The sequence below is a fragment of the Balearica regulorum genome, chromosome 2, assembly GCF_011004875.1.
Source record: "Balearica regulorum gibbericeps isolate bBalReg1 chromosome 2, bBalReg1.pri, whole genome shotgun sequence".
Classification (NCBI taxonomy): domain Eukaryota; kingdom Metazoa; phylum Chordata; class Aves; order Gruiformes; family Gruidae; genus Balearica; species Balearica regulorum.
In genome coordinates this window covers 149,949,771-149,970,583 of record NC_046185.1, presented here as the reverse complement: position 1 = coordinate 149,970,583, position 20,813 = coordinate 149,949,771, and the positions used below count along the sequence as shown (strand labels likewise).

Below are 20,813 nucleotides of genomic sequence, written 5' to 3'. Positions count from 1 at the left end.
GAAGGGTGTTCTGAGTGTACCTTGGGGTTTTTTAAATGTAAATTTTTTCTTTAATTGCAAGGCTTGATCTTTCTCTGAGTTCAGTTTTTTCAATTTGATTTTTATCATAGACTTCAAACTGCAGGGAAAAAACAGAAGACATCAATGTAGCTAGAAGTAAGATGTTAGCTTATTTTTCAGAGAGCTTCTTTCCTAATTTTTTTTGTTTGTTTGTTGTCTTTTTTTTTTTAACTCACAGTGGGCAGTTAAACACAGTAGATCACTAACAAGGGTTGAGAGAGTACTGTGGACACAGTTGATCATGAAATACTGCCAGAATGAAATAGCTTCTAAATATGGCTGCAACGAAGACCTTGTTAATCTGTTCAGCTGGCTACTGTGAATGCTCCCTACTCTTGTCTCACAAGATCTTCTTTTATGTAGACTACAGTTAGAAATTCAGCTGCAACCATGGTGACAAGATCAAGGTCCTCAGCAGACAGAACGCTAATTTTGAAAGAATTATCTTGGCTTCCATTTCAGATCACTGATTTTTGTAACAGTGTTATTAAGATATATTTGAATGATTTGTGCTTAACTCTTGACAGCACAGATTTGTAGCTACCCAGGAATGGTAAATAATCTGTAACATCACTAAGTACTATTTAGTTAACATGGATAGGTTAAAGTGGTGTTTTGGCCTCAAAACACCTTGAGTACCTAGTTCCCTTTATATTATCCATTTAATCCATGTAAATTCAAGCCTTGGCCTAAGGAGTGCTCTTGGATAAGAATAAGGATAGATTCCACCTGAATCTTGATTCATTTTCAGGTCCCTCAATGAAAAGAAGTGTTACGGCCTCCAAAGGCATGTGCAGAAATCTTATCCTGTAGTTCACTAGAAATATGTTCTGTAAAAATCTGTATTGCTGGCCTCTAATTTGTATATCATATAACAATACTTAGACAAATTGTGACCTGGCTGTACTGTTACCTTTCAGACTGTCTTAGAAACAAACTTCTGAAACAAACTTCTCATACACAAAAAGTGTGTCCATGAGTGAGGGGGGAGTGTTAGATATACAGAAAATTATCCATCCCACACCCCAACCTAATTGGCTTATCATGTTTGTTCTCAGTTAAAAAATTCTCAATCTAAACTTCTGTTCTGCATTGAGGAAATAGTCCTTCAGCTGACAGCATAAATAATCTTAAATATTTATAGTTTAGGCATGAACTCTTCCAGCCCCAGCTTATTACTTTCAATTATTACAAGGCCCCTGAAGTATTTTTGCAGTTGTTACTCCATTGCCTAGAACTGGTATGGTTGCTTACCTTTTTATTTTTTTAAAGCATTTAATTAGGCATTTTATGCATAGTGATGTTTATCAGCTTAGCTAATTCCATTTATTAGGAGTGTAATGCACCCAGACTTGATTAGCTGTATGCAATTGTAGGTAGAGACAGAGGCATTTTATAGGGGATTTTTCAACGGTCTATAATTGAGTTAGGCTAGCAGAGCTCACACAAGAAGTGTGACTGCTGATACACTTTTGTAGGAAATGCTCTGCTAATACTTGTTTTTCTTTTATAGTGGTAGCAGTGGAGGAAGTGGCAGTCGAGAGAACAGTGGAAGCAGCAGTATTGGCATTCCCATTGCCGTGCCTACACCTTCACCGCCAACCATTGGACCAGGTATGTGAGACTCTTCCCATGTCAACTTAAGGCTGTAATGTCAGACACTTGTGTTTGCAGAGGGATTTTGACTGAATGCAATGGGGAAGAAACTGTCCTGTAGCACAGTCCTAGTCAGGACGTGGTTTGAGTGCTGAGGGACAGCTAAAGTTTTAATTCTTTACCAAAAGTACTTGCAGAACAATCACTATAGAATAGTGGATGGTTAAATAGTGGATGTTTGTTGGTCCATGTTTTTACAAAATAATCAAGGGGGAAAGGGGGTGGGAGGAGAGAGGTGTATCCTTTTAAAGCTTAAGTATATTTTAAAATGCCTATCTACAATTTGGCATTTCTGGATGCCCTGAGCAACTATGTACATGTTTGATGGAAAGTGTCTTCTGACATAGCCTGTTAACTTTACTGTCTGCCAATGATGGTATGTCCATTTTTTTTTTTTAATTAAAGTCTTTACTTCAAATAAAATGTAGAAGATGACCTACAAAAACACTGCTAGTAGTAGAATTCAGGCTTATCCACCAGCGTTGTTGATGCTAAGAATGCTAAGATTGAAGTCTGAAGTTGCTAAGCTATGATGGAGATCACTGAGACAGGCAGGAGAACTAGTGTGTATAAGATGGCACAGCAATAAAAAAGAACCATGCAGGAGCTGTCAGCTTCGAAAGCATACTCGCTTGTCTTTTAAGAGTGATGAACAGTGAGAATGTGTACGATCCTTCTTTATTATAAGCCGGCAGGATTATTATCTTGGTAATAAACCAACTCAGTCACTTGTTTACTCTCTGTGTATTTTGTAAGCACATAGAGCTAATTTGCACAAAAAATAGTGGAGTTCTGGTGTAATGTAATTTTGCTATTGCACCTCTTAAATATGCGTTCCTTGGATGACAAGTCTTCACTTTCCTAAGCACATGTAGGCTTTCCTTTCCCAGGTGTTTCTGATCCTGCAGTGGCACAAGCAGGCATGAAATCTTACTGTTTTCTGGCATCCCATAAAAATCAATGGGAATAAAGATCTGCAAGTACAGAACCCTGTGTAGGATCAGGGCCTGAGTTTGTATCAGTTGAATTTCTGTATTTATTTGGGAAGCCTATCAAGTGCCCGTGCTTTCTTATTTGCTTTTTTAAAATATATGGCCTAATTGGGAATATAAACTATTTTATTAGCACACATTTCTGTTCCTCCTCCTCCTGGAGCCCCGCCAGCACCACCACTGCCACCACCTCTCCCGATGGGCAGTCTGATAGGTGAGATTTGTGTCAATGCTGAAGTGATTGCAGTCATGCTGCATAATCAATAATCATCTCTTCCTAATGGACTTAGTGAGCGTGTTTTTTCTTCTGGAGTGGGGTCTACATGATTTCAGTATAAAAATCAGTTCTGGGATTTTTTTTGTTTTTTTGTTTTTACACAAATCTAATCTCCACTAATTTCCTGTGGTTAAAGCCTCTGAAGGTAAATGCACAAGGTACTGGGGGTTGCCTCAAACCTCTGTTTCCAATAAAGCGAAGATCCAATTAGTCTGATCTGTAAGAACTCAAAATCAGCTTAAATATTGGTTGGTATTCTGCTGTATTGCTCCTACAGCTGAGACTAAGCCACAACAGTTGCACTTTGGCTTAAAATTGATAGCTGATGGTGTAGGGTGATGTATGTGTTCTATCCTGTGGGCATAAGGTGACTGAAAAGCAGAAGTGTCTGTCACAATGGCTTGTGTTTGATTCTGTAATGCTGCAGGTGGTTGGCAAACTGGAAGACTGGAGAATACGCACTAACAGTTGTTAAAAAATTGCTTCAAGCATTACGTGTAGCTATTAGGATAGGATCTAACAGTAGGACTTTTCAAAACGAGCAGGAAAAAATACCCCACCCTTTCCTATCACAGGCTGATGACAAAATTAATTGATTGTGTTACAAAACTAGCTTTGGAGGCTTTGACCCAGATAACCCTTTGCACTTTCCCTTACTGAAGAGTTAAGTGAAAGTGACTTTGGATAGCATTACAGGACTGCAAACTTCTGATCGCACACTGTTTGTGTTTATATATGTGTGTGTATGTGTTTTGTATATATTTATATATATTTATATAAGATATATACATATGTACATAAAAGCACAAAACATTTTATTGCAAAACAATTTTTGCATTTAAAAATTGTATTGATCCATGTGACCTCAACGTGTGAGATTCATTAGTTTGCAAGGTGTGATCCTTTTCTCTCTGTCAAAGGTTAATCCAAAAGAGAACTTAAATTGTTTTAACCTTGAAGTTTGTGCAGCAAGCATGAGGAAGGTAAAAATGGGCGCTCATCCTGAAGAACGAGTGAGACGTCTTTCTGTCAGCTGGCATTGGTGATGCTGATTTGTTAGTGCAAATTCCATCAATATAAGAGCACAACTAACAAATATGATTGATAAATGTGCCAAGTGTCTGAAGGTTATGACATTTGTTTTACTGTTTTGTTAGAGTGTATTTTTATATTAGATTGGAGACAAGTTCTGGTTCACAATGGAAAACATTTGCTTTGAGCAAAATGTGGATTTTTTTTCTGTGTGCTTTTTAATAAAGGGTATTGCATGTAGAATAATTGAGATATGCTTAGGAGTTGGAAGCTGATTCAATTTTCCAGTCCAAACCAGTCTCTCAAAGTAGTTCTCAGCATTTCTCAAATGCCCTTTTTATAAGTGTTGGTTTATGTCCTACGTGTTTTTTCTCATTATTGATTATAACAGGGATGGTTTTTTTTCTGTTAATCTCCTGTTACTGGCCTTAAATTATTGGAGACCTGTAATCAAGTATTTCCCATGTTCTGGGCTTTTTTCTATTTTCTGCATTCTATCCCAAGTAATGCTCTGCTTAAGTCTTTTCCGTGGTTCCTCTGGCTAATGCTTTTCAGCTGCTCCGGGTTCAGCTCCTGGTTCCCAGTATGGCACAATGACCAGGCAAATCTCGCGACACAACTCTACCACTTCTTCAGCATCTTCTGGTGGATACAGACGGAATCCTTCTGTGACTGCCCCATTTTCTGCTCAACCTCATGTTAATGGCGGGCCTCTTTATTCTCAAAATTCAAGTAAGCTTCTGAGCTCTGAAATCACAAACTGTTTTGAGCAAAATGATTGTAAAAGCATGCATGGCATTTTAATTCATTTATGAAGAGCATCAATCAGATTACTGCTTTCTTTCCTGAAACAGAAGGAAAAACAAACAAGAAAAACTGTATTGAAGTTGTACAGTGATTGCACTATATGCAATTACACTGTTTTCCCCTCTGACTTGTTTGCTGTTACTCATGACAACAAATTATTATGACTGCCTATCTAATTATAGGCACGTTATACTTAACATTTCAGGTGTGCTTGGAGAACATAAACTAAACACAGATATTTTTTTTTGCAGGAGACCTAATATGGTTATAGTACAGTCCCTCCACTACTGGGCTAGTGGCAAGCGAGTACTGTCAGAGCACAGTGCTCATGTAACAAACCTCCCATTACACAGTTCCTCCCTGTCTCTTTCCTAAATCCTTTCCTGATTCCAAGTTTCTCCTTTGTTCTTAGTTTTAGGCTTGACTGTGCTAAAAAGAGACTGAGCTCTGCTTTAAGACTCCTCTGTGCTTCCACACTGGTAGTAGTATAGATGGAGATGAATGAGGGAAGGGATGGATGCTGTGGGCAAGTGAGCAGGTTTTAGTCAGCAGCATCCTGCCTACCTACCCAACAGGGCAAACCAGGTTCGCTGCAGCAAGATCTGCAAAAGAAGGATCTACTTGAGTGTTGGTAGAAAGCTGTTTCTATCAGGAAACTTCTTCCTTGCTGTTTCCATAAACTTTGACCAGCTACACATAGAGGAGTGATAGTCCTCTAATGGTTTCTGGTGGTGTTCTTCAGTGTGCCAACTCTTTTAAACTTCAGAGTGATATTTCTTTTTAAAAGAAATGTTTATGTTTGGGCTGAAGATCACTTTGGATCAGTGTTTCCTGTTGTCTACTTACTCTTAAGGAAAAAAATACATATAAAATGTTTGAGATGCCGAGGTGAAGAAATTTCTCAGTGATTTAGAAGTATTACGTTTATCAGAAGGCATTTTTATACGCAGACACAGTACCTATCTTTTTTTTTCTTTTCCAATCCTGATTTTCCTCCCACTCTCACCCATGCTGACCCTTCATTTTCTTCCACACTCTTGTTCCCCCAAATTAATTCACCATAACAACACAAACTCCTTCCTGTTTGAAACAGAACAGTTGTGTTCTGTTGAATAAACAGGGATTTACTTCTGGAAATAGTTCATTTGTCTTAAATGCTGTGCACACCATTGTTTCTGAACATTTACATTTGTCCAAAGCAATTTTTTGCTCAAATGCAGGTGCTGTTCCTTAATCTAGCCTCTCTGGTGTTTTCAAAATACTGATTGTCAACATTTTTTAAACAGTATTTTGATGGGTGTGGTTTTCTACTTTGAACTGTTTTCCTCTGTTGCTGTAACTGGTGATTTTTTTTTATTTTTTAATGCTACTGTCATGACATTAAATTCAGGTCCCATGTTTCCTTAAGGTTTTACTTTTCATGTTAATGAATACTCTTTTTTTTTCTTAGATGTTTACTTCAATTTTGTGAGAAACCTGTTTGTTCCTTTTATCGATCATTTCTCCCATACAGTTTATTTGATTATTGGTTTTGTAATGAACTAAATGCTCCATTTTTATTCATCAAACATTAATCTTAGTTATGGCTTTATTTAAAACTGTTGCTTACTTGGAAGTACAGAACCTCTTTCAAATTTGGTTCCAACTGGATTACTTTGCTGAATTACCACCTTCACAGGAATTTCTCTGCTTCAGTGCAAGAGAAATTCCACTGAGAAGGGGCACGGTATAAACAAATGAGTTGATGTTTTGCTGGGGTTTTTCTTTGGTTTTTTTTTTTTTATTTCCTCCCTGCTTCATGGGGAGATGCCCTGCCAGAGTGGATACTTTGAATGGTATGCCCTACTACTTCCATGCCTCTTTCCTACCTGTAGAGGGAAGAGTTGAACCTATCAGCTGTCTGATCACTGATGCCATGTGTCTCTTACCTTGTTACTCATCAAATAGGTACATACTTCCGAGAAGATGAGCTTGCAAGTGCTTCCTGGGGAGGTCTGTGTGCTAGTATAGCCAGTTGTGGCTGTTGAAGCCTTTGCCAGTTGGTTGCTGAGTGCCATCTAACCACAGAAGACTCAGTAATTTAAAATAAAGCTCCATTCTGCTCTAAAACCATCTGGGTTTCCTACCAACAAGCAACGAGGTCCCTTTTTCTGTGTAAAACAAAACCTTTGTAAGCCAATCCACTGCCTCCTGCCCCAGCAGAACAAAATTACAGGAGGTGCTCTCTATGAGTATTAAGTATTGATGTTGCAGCATTGTTGCCCTTGTAAAGAGGTTGTCCTTGCTCTGTGTCAGTGCTGCTTTGCTGCACTTGATCTAGTGCTCTACTCTTATTTTAGAGGAGGAGTCCAGAATCCTGTGAAACATCACCTGTACTTCTAGTAACGTACGTTTAAAAGATAACTACTAAATTTGAGTAACCCTTATTTGGCAGCAAGACAAAAAGCTTAGTTTTGTGCAGTCCCCAAGTGAAGCAAGGCGAGTCCTTTCACATGCACACCCCGTGAGCGTCCAGACACAAGCCCGCACTTGGTTTTTGTTCAGCTCAACGCAGGCGCGAACTTTGCTTTTTGATCCTCAATTGGCTAACTGCGAATTCAGCCTTGTTGGAAACACAAACTTGAAGAAGGTTCTTTCGTGTGTGTGTTCTTTGTTGTTCTTTACATACTTTGTTTTGTGGTCCTTGTTACTGACGGCTGCTTTTGTTTGTTTCCTTTTTTTTTTTTCTTTGTCCGTTTGACTTTCCCGAAATGGTGTGTGTGTTGCTACCAGTTTCTATTGCTCCACCCCCTCCCCCTATGCCTCAGTTGACTCCACAGATACCTCTCACAGGCTTCGTGGCCAGGGTGCAGGAAAACAGTAAGTTTGGACAAGCTGAGCTGTTAAAGGGTAGAGCCTACTTTCTTCTAGCATGCATGGCTGGCAAGTCAGACTCTATTTTGTTTCCTTTTCCAGAAGCTAATACCATCTTGCATTCTAGTGTCAATATGCTATTGGAGCTGAAGGGCACACTCTTCAATATTTTATAACACGTGCATGATTATTACTGACCCATTTAAGTTCTGAACTGCATATTTATTGTAGAAATACGGTGTGAAATACGTGGCATATGCTTGGTGTGAATATAGAAATGTATCTTAATTAAAAGTAGTATTCTCAGGTTGAATCATCCTGCCTGAGGCTTTTCACTAGGGATAATTGATTAGTTTATTAGAAAGGCTTATGTAGACTGTCAAAACATGTATTGTGTAGCCATTGATTCTAATACTGTTGTAGTTTTCTGGAAGCTGTACAGTCAATTGAAAATGTCCAGCCTTATGATCTAATGCCATTACAAAGGACCCAGTAGGGTGTTTCTCCTCTTGGTAGCCTGTCATCCTCCATTTCTTTGTGTTCTCTAGCTAGATTTCCCTACTGAGCTTCTTGCAGCATAGCTCTGTTAGGTTTGCGAAAGATACGCTCCCTGGCTATGATCTGTGCTGCAAAGTGTTCTATACTGCTAACTCTGCTTCTACCATTACTGCTTGATTCATTTCAGGTGAGTGTTACTGTCCCAAATGCTAGTGCAAGTGTAAAGTCATGTTCCAGATCTGGGGATATCTTTGCTGTGGGAATATGTTGCAGTTCTGTAAATAACAGAATAAATGCAACGTAGATAGAACATGAAGTAAGTATAAAATATTTGTAAAGTGTTTGGGAGCCATAGTGAAGTTTGCTAGGATCTTAGGGGCTACTACACCGTAGTAGCTATGTAGCTCCAGCGTACGTTTAGGGCCCCCCAGATCTGTCTAGTGCTGCTGTTCAGCTTCACATTAGAGCTTTTAAGCGGTCATGTTCTGAGCATTCCCCTAGTGATACCAGACGTCTCTCTGGTTCTCATTCAAAAAGAAGGTATTTTGCTGTTGTGCTAGGTAATTAGTAAGAATCACGTTGATGTAGAATAGTATGCCACAAAATTGTGTTGATGAACCTTTCCAAAATTCAAAGTGTAGAGATAAACCTACTGAAGATGAAGGTTACAGAATGTCTTCACTTGCAGATAAACTTGAGAAAATTGACACCTGCTTCTGAATTGTTCCAAGTATTGTCCTCCTGGAGATAACACAGCCCTTGGGAGAGCGGAGGTGAAAGGGACAGCATTATTCGTGTGTGCAACAACAAAATGCAAGCTGACTTGTGAATGAGATTGCAGCAAAAATAGCTGAAGCTTGAAATCTGGTCTTAGGAATTGTTCTTTTTATTTTCTTTCTTTTAAGAGTCCCTTGGGTTTGAAAGTTACGTAACGAGTATGGCTTTGAGCTGCTGCCGCCTCATTTCGGAGGCAGGGGTTCGTGTGGCAGTCTGCATTCATACGCTCAGCAAAACTGGCTGTAGAGGCTGTTGTTGAGTTTTGGCATTGTGTGCTAGACTTTCATCTGCCTCCTTTTCTGCAAGAAGTCTACAGGGGAGTGGAGTTAGGGAGACGTGTGGGTAGGCTTGTCTTTTCCTTGTAAAGATCTGTGGGTTTGGAAAGCAATATCCTCTGCTCTGTGGACTTCTTTCGGAGGACAAGGACAGAGGGCTTAGAAACCATGCAACGCCTATTCTTTTTTCCTGCGCCCTGTGCCCAAACTGTGGGTATCTCCTTCAGAGAGATTTACCAGTGTGTCCGGTGCCCAGGGACAACTGATTGGATGTAAATTGCTGTACTGTCACACACAGTCCTTTCAAAAGGAGCCTGCTGGTCCCCATTTAAAGAACAGGGATGTGAATGCATACAAGAAAAGATACCTCAATTTGGAGCTGTATAAATACTGATCCTTTTATCCTTTCTCATTTAGTGTGGTTTCTGTATGCTTTTTTTTTAAAAAAAAAAAACACAACTCCCCTAGGAAAAGTAATGCTATTGTAGAGTTTGCCTTTAAGTTCAGAAAAAGTCTAGGTTAAAATCTAAGAGGCAAAGGGATGTTTCCATGGGGTGGCACTTGTCTAATTTTCTGTTCCATTCTCTCCCCTTGTTTAAATGTGAAGTTGCATTGTTTTAATTGTTTCCCATAAAGCATGCAGTTTCTGCACTGCATCTCAGGGCATGTGTTGGTGCTTTCACACTTGCATTTCCTGCCCTCTTTTCTTCTTTTCAAATAAGCAACTTCATTGTTGAATAAATACAACTTTTTGCATTCCTTAAGGTAAGGATTTCTCAAGATCTCAAAGGACTGTTGTTTCAATACTGTTTTGTTTTTTTCCTGGCTGCAGACAGAAATTAAGGGGAGAAATACGTTTTGTGAAAGATGTGCCGAAACTAGTGCACAAAACCAATCCATTCATAAACAGTGTTGTCATGTGCCTGTGGTGGATTAATGAAGCCTGCCTGTGAGTGCTGTTCAGTAACATGGGCAAGACGTAGCGTTCACTCAGCCAAAGACTTTGTTAGTCTGTCTCCAAGTGACATAAATGGGCTTCTGTATGGGAGAGGAATCACTAATACAGTGGCAGCCAGTCTTACTGATGGCGAGAGCTGTGGGGTATACAGCTCAGCTGGTCAAGTTGAAGAAGCTGGGCTTGCAGGTGAACAATGGTATTAGCTCTTCAAGGGGTAGAGAGCGGGCTGTGTGCCAGGGCTCAGGCAGCTCCTGCCCCCTCGCAGCAGGAGATTTGGCTTCCCCTGTACCAGCACAGCCAGTCTGAGGCACCTAGGACATGGGAGCTATGCTCAAGCCCATTGTCAGGGCATGTGGCTGAAGAGCAAAGGTTAGTCACTGCTGCAGTAGTGGCCAGGCAAAAGTAAAGAGCATTAAAGCAAACAGAAGCCCTAGTTCTAATCTCCAGTGCCACTGTAACTAGCAGTAGCTAAAACTTCGCTCAATGTTGTTCTTTCCTTGCCCTGCAGCTGGGCTTTCTTCTCAAAATGCGGGTAGTGTGCTGGAGCTACATGTTCTGGAGCACATGCCCAGCGTGATGGCTCCTTCCAGTTAAAGCCTTTCTAGAACAGCCTGTGTATTCAATGTGCAGACTCCCAGATCTCTTACAAATAAATCTGTATTGCTATATAACAAAGTTGAGTTTAGTGACAGTAGCTTCCTTTCCGTAACTTCTGGCTTCATAGTGCTTACGCCTAGGTCCATGTGTAGTGGACCACAGTTCCCAAGGAATAGGATAAGTGACTTGATGTCTTGCATCTGAGTGTGCTCTCTCTTTGCTGCCAGCTGCTGTGAACGTTACTGAAAACTAATTTGATGAACTGATTGTAAGAGTGATTTGTACCATAATGCCTTTCTCTTTTTTCCCTTTCGCAAAGCAACTTGTAATTGTACTGATTGGAGAATCTCAGGGCAGAGATTTGACATTTTGGATTATACACTTAATTCCCTGACCACTTTTTCCCCAAGAGCAGCAGCTGCCTGTTGTAGTTTTCCATTTATTAATTGAATCCTGGATGTGTGCACGCACACAAGCTAGTCTGCAAGTAAGGATATGTACAAAGCTTTTCTTCTGTGGAAGGATTACTTGACTTTCTCTTACCTGGTTAAATCTTAAACACTAGTCTCTTCCCTTTTTTATGATCCACACTGCATCTTTTTGTCCCCTTAATGCAAGCTCTGAGAGAGAAGGAATACAAAGAAGCGGTGTTCAGAAATAAATTAGTGATTGTTATAGAAAAGGTTTTGTTAGAAAAAACAATCAAGCTGCTGGTCCAGTCCAGAGGCCTGTTGCTGCCTGGCTCAGAGGGTGCCACTCGGAGTCCTCACATAGCTAACTGCTGCAGCTAGCCCCTCAGCGCATGGACGTTGGAGCAGGATGCTTTCCTCTCTGCTGGTGTTCAGCTTACGCCCTGCAGCATGTGCTTTGACTCTAGTAGCTTTTATACATAGATCTGACCACTAATAACAAATGTAGTTGTATGTTGTAGCTGTTAATACAAAGCCTCTGTTTCTAATCAGTGCATGGTATTATATATATAGTGCATGCTATGTGTGTTGTCCCCCCACCCCTTTTATTTACAGCCTCAGGTTTGTTTGCATCTCCACACTGTTTTGATTTAAGAAAAAAAAAAATAATCTCCAAATGTTTCTAGTTGCTGATAGCCCGACTCCTCCCCCCCCACCGCCTCCTGATGAGATGCCGATGTTTGATGACTCTCCTCCTCCTCCACCCCCACCCCCCGTGGATTATGAGGATGAGGAGGCTGCTGTTGTGCAGTACAGCGATCCCTATGCAGATGGAGATCCTGCTTGGGCACCTAAAAACTATATAGAGAAAGGTAAGAGAAGTGTGGCAACTCTGTTACTGCAGTATCAGAGGATTAATGGTATCTGAAGGGAATGGCTTGGCTTGGGTTTGATGAAATCATTATCGCTGTTAAATCAGAACTCGAATCATTCTTTTCTTAGCTTGTCTGTGGCTACACCTAATGTGATAAAATATAATCCTTCTTTGGAAGGATTATAAAATACCTTCCAGCATTGTAGAATGAATAAAAAAATAATCCTTTGTTCTGAGAAGCAGATGTAAATCAGATGGCTTTCCTCTTTGCTGAGCTGCTGGACTGTGTCTATAGCTACCTCAGGATTGCTGGGCAATCATCTAGAAATAGTGTTGCAAAAAGGCCAGAAAGTCTGGACTCTGTTTATCCCATCAAACTAGATAGCTAGAGTGGATCTAGCTATGGAACGTGGTGAGGCTTCCTTGGAGACTTATCAGTGTCCCTAGACCAGCAGACTATAAACTGTGCTTAGGTGTGAACTCCTATAGTAAACGTCTCTTCCCGTGAATGGTTGAGATGCTGATCTCAAGCCTGTAGAGTTGTCTGTGTTCTGACAATGGCCACGTCAACAGCAAAGTTGCAAGTTTCCCCGTGATCTAGCTGGCACTGCAGTAAGTGTGGAATGGGGTAGGGTACCTGTCATACCTGGCTTAGCAGAACTGTTATGTTCCACCTCCACTCCTAGCTGGACTGTGTGCAGCACATACCCATGGGATGAAAGTAACCGATACAGCACATCATTATTTGCTAGGCGTTAAGGCATCAGATTTCTGAGAATATATATGGAAAATAGTAGGTTCTTGGAATTCATAAACCTCATCACTTGCATAAATCCATGTTAACTGTTTTGAAGGGTAAGGCTCTGATGTCTGAAGTTTGTGTATTCGTAGTAGTAGTTTTTAATTCCAGTATTGTGGTGACATTTACTTTCCTTGGGGAGCTCTCTGCTTTGTTAATTGCACACAATGAATTGGAGGTTGGTAAGAGTAATGTATTTACCAAGCACATACTGAAAAATAGCCGATGTTGCTATAAATTTGCTTCTATTTTTTCCTACAGGAACTTTTAATGCTTGCACTCATTGCAGCTCCTTGAAAAGTAATGCCAAATCTTCTTATCCCATAGAAGCTCAGTAGCAAAATCCATGCATTTCTGTAGTGGCTTTAGGCAGCTGTGTTTACAAGGCCACGCACTGACGTACGTGCTCTAGAGCTGCAGGGGCTGTAGCGTGGAAATTTTTTTTCTGTTGGTCTGTTTCTATAGAATGGTTTGTGGTTTTTTTATTTTTGTAAAGCTTTCTCCAATCAATCAATCAGTCTAGTACAGGGCTCTGTGTGCTTTTGAAGTAATCTGACCAGAAATGACGGCCGCACTCATGCACCCAGTTATTTCATAGTTCAGCTTTTAAGTGTCCGTATGCCCTGCCCTACTGTGTTGCAGTCAACTGTATCTCTCTGTCAATAGTTTCACTGAGTGGTCAGTGTAGTCACCACGCGCTTCTTACTGGTAGCTAATGTGGCAAGAAAAGTGAAATCTCATTTTCTGGACTTAGTGTTCAACAGGGAAAGCATGTGAATTCATTATGGAAAATCCCAGGATAGCAAACTAGTCTTTTAAAAAATAATTGTACTTCAAAAATGTGAATACTGGTGCTATTAATAAAATGCTAAACGTGTCCCTGTTCAATCCACAGTTGTTGCTATATATGACTATACAAAGGACAAAGATGATGAGCTGTCATTTATGGAGGGTGCAATCATTTATGTGATAAAGAAGAATGATGACGGCTGGTATGAAGGAGTTTGCAATCGAGTAACTGGCCTGTTTCCTGGGAATTACGTTGAATCAATCATGCACTATGCCGATTAAAATCCTTTGCTTTTCAAAGTTGGGTCTTGTATTCAGTCATACCATGATTATTTACAAGGGGTAACTACAAGCTACAGAATTGTCTTAACATACTTCTAAAACACATGTGCCCATTTCTTCAGGCCATACTGTTTTAATGGTATGATTGAATGTCCATCTCTCTAAGTCTCTGGAGACAGTATGTCTTACCTGATGGCGATTTGTAAAACAAGCAGCTGTCTATAACTGGTTATACTTATTTACTTATGCATTGTTAATTTTATGACCAGCCTAAATATTCTGGGGAAGTAGGGTATAATATTTAATGAACCATGATCAGATTGTGCCATTACATTTTTCAGTACAGCATGGTAACTAACACTACGTTAGACTAACATATTAAAATCTGGATGAGAAGTTTAATGTTAGTGCTGGTCATATTACTTTTTGTTTAGACTCTTTGCTCATTCTTGAACTATATTTGTTTAAAGCATGCATACAAACTTATGTATTGAAATATACTTTTTTAAAAATCCAAGATGCTTCCAATTGTTGTAATCTTTACCTGGAGTATTCTCACTAAAGTCTATTACAATGAGTTGTTTGGGTCTAAGATGTCCATGTGAATCAAAAAATGGGTGGTCTTATGTATGTGTAATTTGTACCCAAGTTTTTTTAATGAGTAAATTTACATTATGACTTTTTCCATTCATAAATATATAAGTGAACCAAAGGTCTTGTCCATTACTTTGTTGGTTGGCTTGGCAAAGAAGTTTGGAATGCTAACGTAGCAAAATCATGGCTGTGTTATCCCAGGCAATGTACTAAAAAGCAAATGTTTGTAATGTGACTTTATCACTGACACAGGGCAAATAAATTAGATATGAAACCTGAATTACACATTTATACATACTCTTAAAAGTTCTTTTCTTCCAAAATTAATTTTAGCAAGGATTCTTGATTCAGTCTAGTTATCTACACCATCTGTATCTGACATTTCTCAATGGAAACTGTATCTGGCTTGGTGATGTGCCCAGCTGAGCAGAGACGGCAGGCTGGCCTCGGGATATGACCAAGGGGGAACAGACATGATGGGAACTTCGCTGTTGTGTTAAGGGATCACAGGCAGAGATAGTTAAAGTGGTGTACTTCCCTGTTCCACAAATTCTGTGGCTTAAATAACCTGAAAAGGAATGTGGTAGCACCGGATAATTACCATAAGAGGAATGTGTCTGGAACTTCAAAGCAGACTTCTTCTAGGAGGGTATTGAATATTCTCTATCCATGAGTGATGGCAGGTGATGAAGTTGAAGCTTTGACTGGCTGTTGAGTCATTTGGTTTTAGTGTGAGTTAGAAATACTGAGCTTTTTGATTTCTTAACCGTAGCAGTCTCAAATTCTGCATCTTGGTAACTGCTAGCAAGTAGCAACCAACAGCATATACCTCTATTTCATTATGAATTGGAAAATGTCTCATTGATGTATATCACCAATTAAAGTCTACATCCACTTTCCATACATACAGTTCCAGGTACTTCCGTAGTTTAACAGCCAGGAAAGCATTCACACCATCTCTCTTCACAGGAGCTTACCAGATAGTAACATGCATGCTCTGTTTATTAGTGTGAACAAGTGAAATTTGGAACAACTCCAGTTTTGTTATACACTGATTTGTATTTATTTTCATTGTGGCCTTTGTGCATCAACATGTAAACATCTTCCCCACCCCCCACAATTAACAGCCCCCACTAAAACAATTGTACAGCACAGTTTGATTTGCTCTGAATTGTATGGCTTCCCACGATAAAACACTTTAAACTTTTGTTTTTTAAAAAAAAAGTAGAACTTCAAAAAAAAGGTTTTTTTAAAAAAATAATTTTTGGTAGCCTGTGTTGGAAGCAAATAACTCTTGAAGTACATTTAGGCACAGTCTGGTAAGTAGCTGCCAGAACGAGTGGAAGGAGTTCTCTCACTTGTCTCGCATGAGTACCATTTCTGTCAGCTGAATGAGGGCCTCTCTCTCAGGTGATGGCCGTAGTTTACTGATCTCTCTTGTAGCTTCATGGCAGTAGCGCTGGGCGAGGTAGGTTGTTTGCTGCACGCCGTCACTCTTTATGTAAGAAGACAGTTATAGGTAATGGGTCAGCCTACCTCCTGCCAAATTTTGCCGCTTTCAGTTACAGGGGGAAGTTTTAAGGTCAATAAGTACCCTGAACACTTAATTATATTCTGGAGGGGAAGGGAAGAGGATTCATTCTATATTCATTGAATATGCATTGAATCCTACATCTCTTCCTCAAAACTTCAAAATACTAAAACTCATCCATGGTAAACTTAAGTAGACTTACAAAACACTGCTGGTATTAATAACATACTGTTCAATAGGATTAGAAACTAATAGTTTAACCCCTCCCCTCCTGCCCTAAATAAGTAGAAGAAAACATGCTATCCTGAAAAAATAGGTATTAATTTTGCACAATTATCCAGTCTTTTCAGGCCAAAGTCAATTAAAACCGATATTGAGTATGCACTGCAGTTACAAGACTAGTAATTATGTGCTGCTTACACCAGTTGTTGGGTACAGCTACTCTTCAGCTGAAGGAACTGAGTTAATGCATGAGCTTTTTACCTTTATGTGGATTTTATGCTATTAGAGGGGAAAAAAAGCTCTTTGTGCCAGTAAGACAGCTGAAGAGTACTAACGGTGTATGGTACATAGCATGCTACTTAACATGTTACATGAAAATGCAGCCCTGCTATTTTACTTTAGAGGCAATGAATTTCAGACTGACTTCAGCAGGGACAGCACTTCAGGAATGAAATATTTGGTATCAGTCCTACCTGCAACACATATTTCCGAGCACGTTCAACATCTCCTGGCTTACTGAATCGTCTCATTATCATAGCGTTCATTTCTGGAAACTAAGCACAAAGGGAGAAGGTTTTGTACCACTTGAGAGTTGTTTTCTGTGTAGCTGCCTGCCATGCTAAGGTCAAAAAGAAACCAAAGTATAGACCTCTTCCCTGCCACTCTTGTTACTACAGGTATAGATAGGTTAATACCTGCAATCTGCATAAAACTGTAGTATAGCAAAGCCCAAGCATTTAAAACTTAAACTGGCTGGCTCTGTTGGCTGTAGTGAAAGTTAGCACCTGCCACTTCATCATGTTGAGCAGATGATCCAGTGTGGTAATTTCTGATGTGGCTATTTCCAGGTGTATAAGGTGGTTCAGGTATTCTTACTCACACATGATGGTTAGTGTTGGCACGCTTAGAAGCAGCACCTCTTCCCCCACATGTACAACAGAGAACGGGGGAGGTTTGTTATATCTATATTGCACAGTTCAACCTGTAAAACCCTTCATGATACCTTTGACTGTTACATCCATTCCTATGGTATTTTATATACACAGGCTCTGCCCGCAGAAAGCTCAGGACAGATTTTTTTAGAAGAGAAAAATGGCAACTATAGTGTATTTTGTTTTCAGTCATGCAGAATTTGTAGTTAGTACTGCACACTCAATTCCCTACAAATTGAGTAGATAACTGAAGTCTGTCTGAGGAGGTCACTGCATCACTCACTTACCAAAACATGCAGGCACTTTCTTCAGACAGTCCAGAAATAGAAAAACCTGGTGCATAACAAACACTAAGGCCACAAGTCAAGGCAGCTACTCTGCAGAAGAATTCTTTTTAAAGGAAAGAGGTGATTGTTCATCCTCTCTGAAAGGGTTATAGTCAAATAAAGATGATTTTATTGCCATACACTTGTAAACAATGATCTGCTTTCCTTGCACACCTTTGGTTCTGAAACTGGAGATCTACAAACTTGTTAGGGAACAAACACATAGCAGCCCTCATTGTTGTGACATTTCCCTATTACTCATAGGTAGTCTTCTTGGAAGATACGTTTAGAAGTTTATTGGTGACTCATACTTGGCTTTCTCTAGATCCGAGCTTTCTTCCCTTGTAATGACAATTTAATTGCAATGCTCAGATAATCCATTTTCATATTATTCATATTTACAATCATATAGGATGCATATGCTTTCACTTTTTATATTTAAGTACTAAAGGATATAAAAATCCCCAAACTTGTAATGCAAAGCTGTTATTAGCAGTTCTGCAGATTTAAGGGGCAGTATCTAAGCATTTGGCAGGAATGCTTATAATAAAAATAAACCTTCATTCTTCAGCTGTACTAGTTTAACAGTGGCTTTAGACTTAGTATATACTAGTGTGTTTCATTAATAAATGTTTGTTGGGTTTTTTTTTTTTTACTGAGTGAACTAACTTTAAATACTGAATAAAGAGGTCTCACATCAAGCTAAACATTTTTTGTATAAAGGCCTCTCCTTAATACTCTAATGCACCAAGATGTAGTTCAGAGAGAGGGGAGAGAACAAGAAGAAAAGGCAGCTGCCACTGAAGAGCCAGAGCACATTAAGAACTAAAGTATCTTTGTCAAGAAGACAATGTGAGGATTACCAGATATATTAAAGGGTAATAGCAGTAATATTAATTTCAAGAGAAAAGACAGCCTATAACTAAGAATTACATTTTGGAGTATCTTCAAGTTCTGGCTCAGGAGTTTTTATTCTCAGACACGAATAGATGAAATAATAATTTTTAGTAGCAGCACAGATAAGTGTCTGTTGAAGCTCCAAATTTTTTTTAGCACTTATACTTTGTTTATAGATCACTTAAGGCTGTAGTGCTGTTCTTCCAGTTTCTTGAAAACAGCAGGAAATTTTCAGCAAAGAAGCCTTCCAGTTAATGCGGAAAACTTTGCAAGATGGTCAAGTTATCTTTCAATGCAAAAATGTATGCTTCCCATCTATCAAAGATATAAATGAGGAAAAGCATTTAAAAGTGACCTACAAAGAACAAGAAAGATGTTAAAATAGAATTGACAGATTTTCTTTTCTTGTATTTCCATATTATGAAGTCATTCATCTTATAAAGCTAATTAAATGATAGATGGAGTTGAAAGTCAGAGACAGCCAACCCAAACAAGTGAATCAAAGAATCGTTTTAATTTAAAAAAATTGGAATATTCAACGCCCACAAGTCAATCAGTGTCACCCATTCTCTGCCAAAATCAGAGTACTTGCAACACATCCTTGTTTCTCTCTACAAGTGGCTTTAACACACAAATACACAATTTCACAGTGGCATCCTCTTTCTGTACCTGAGTCTCTCACTGCTCTTTAGACAACCCCAGTTGCTGATGACTAACAAGATCCTGCTGCTTATCAACAAATTCTGAAATAATGATTCAAGAACAAGTTTGTGAATCCTCCAGATGAGTCTATGGAGAGGCACTGAGAACCTGGAGGAGGTTATTTTTGGCATGCATTCATCTGCATTCTTAAGTGGCTGATACTCTTTGCTTTCCTGCCTTTTCTGCTACATGGGTTTCTAAATGCCCAAAGGATGAGGAAACAAATACATGAGTCTGTTCCACCTCCCCCCACCCCAGGCTCTTTAAGAAAGAGGGGGAAGTAAATGTCATAAAGTTGTTGTTTTGTTGTTGTTTTTTTTAATTATTTCAAACTGTTCCCATGTCAAGCTCTGAGCAATTCCAATGGGAGATCACCGAGCTCTACTGGAACTAGTTGTGCCAGTTCTTGTACTATGCTGTGAAGCTTGGTAGGAGGACTGCTTTCTAAGTCCCAAATCATCTTTCCTTGGGTGAACAAGAAGTTTGAGCACAGTGTATTAAACCAGTTTGTTCCCCTTTTACAGATTAGTATCAATTTTAATGTTTCTTTTGGTGCTGCTGACACTTCTGTTTTCGTTGTACTCCTGCAAATAATTTTTAAGCCACTGAAGATCTTGACCAATTTTAAGCTTATTTTATTTATGATACTCCTTTTTCTCGTATCCAAACTACTACTACATTTACCTTCAGAATGGAAAGCGTCCCACATTTGTAACTGGATAAGACTTGAGAACAAAGAGGTGAAGAGATCCAATCCAATAAATACAGCTGCCCACTTAAAAGCTAGGCAGGAATTTAAATTCTTGCCCTAGGATGGATACAAAGCCCAGAACTTGGCAAAAAGCCTGAAGAGATCAAGATGTCTCAGGAAAGAACATACGCAAGCAGCTACTTAGGAATGACCTACAGAAAACATGCAAAAACTCTCTGAATACCTGCCCCTCTGCGAAAGTTAAGAACTGGCACAGCAGAAGACTAGTGCTGCTTTTGATACAAGGGCCTACTGGTAAGAGGACTTGTGTACGGAGGTGTTTCTCAGTTGGAAAGAACTTGCCTGTGCAAACTAAATCCAGCAGATCCTGAACGCACTGATTTTTCACACACGCCCAGGCCATGCTCATCACGACACTGTAGACTTGTGTTTGAGCTGGACCTGCGTGTGCGCTGTGAAGAGCGGAGCATGCTTTTTGTTTTGGGAAAATAGGTTCCTGTTGACTTACCTGTCGACAAGCAAATAACACGGGGCCTGTGGCTAATCCAAGCTTGAGATCTGCTGCTGTTGGTTTCCCCAGACGGTCGGCACACGATGTAAAATCCAGCACATCATCTATTAGCTGGAAAAAGATAAACACACAGATTATTTTAAAACTTTTCTTTTTTTTTTAAACAAGAACTAAATACAGAGTAATCCTTGTTAAGAGAAGATTTATAGAAAGGATTAAGACAGTCCACTTTGATTTCTAAGACAGTTTGGAAAAGTTTAGATTTTAGATTCCCTTTAGTTCAACAAAAGCACTACCTGAAAAGCTATGCCAACATTTTTTCCATACTGGTAGGCAATCTCATGAACTTTGGGATCAGGGCAGCCTAGAATTGAAACCTGAAAAGAAAAGAAAAAAACAAAAAAACACAAAACAAGTAAATAGAAAGCTTTAGTTAGCATCCACATTTAG

The 20,813-nt window shown here is 39.4% G+C and overlaps 2 protein-coding genes across 15 annotated transcripts in view; one reads left to right on the top strand and one right to left on the bottom strand.

Annotated features, from left to right (window-relative positions):
* ABI1 (abl interactor 1) overlaps positions 1-14,823 on the top strand; it is an 83,758-nt gene extending 68,935 nt beyond the window's left edge. For 2 of the 11 annotated variants that reach the window (XM_075746388.1, XM_075746387.1), the window contains 6 exons: positions 1,574-1,674; positions 2,842-2,922; positions 4,573-4,749; positions 7,597-7,683; positions 11,879-12,064; positions 13,761-14,823. In XM_075746388.1, the coding sequence (XP_075602503.1) occupies positions 1,574-1,674; positions 2,842-2,922; positions 4,573-4,749; positions 7,597-7,683; positions 11,879-12,064; positions 13,761-13,936 (808 nt within the window). In that variant the 3' untranslated portion in view covers positions 13,937-14,823. The remainder of the gene's footprint in view (positions 1-1,573; positions 1,675-2,841; positions 2,923-4,572; positions 4,750-7,596; positions 7,684-11,878; positions 12,065-13,760) is intronic. The other 9 variants (XM_075746390.1, XM_075746392.1, XM_075746391.1 and 6 more) reach the window with 5 other exon arrangements.
* Positions 14,824-15,569: 746 nt separating this feature from the next.
* Positions 15,570-20,813, bottom strand: part of PDSS1 (decaprenyl diphosphate synthase subunit 1) — a 24,025-nt gene continuing 18,781 nt past the window's right edge. For all 4 annotated transcript variants that reach the window (XM_075746416.1, XM_075746415.1, XM_075746418.1 and 1 more), the window contains 4 exons: positions 20,660-20,740; positions 20,361-20,474; positions 16,757-16,837; positions 15,570-16,025 (listed from right to left, as the gene is read on the bottom strand). In XM_075746416.1, the coding sequence (XP_075602531.1) occupies positions 15,885-16,025; positions 16,757-16,837; positions 20,361-20,474; positions 20,660-20,740 (417 nt within the window). In that variant the 3' untranslated portion in view covers positions 15,570-15,884. The remainder of the gene's footprint in view (positions 16,026-16,756; positions 16,838-20,360; positions 20,475-20,659; positions 20,741-20,813) is intronic.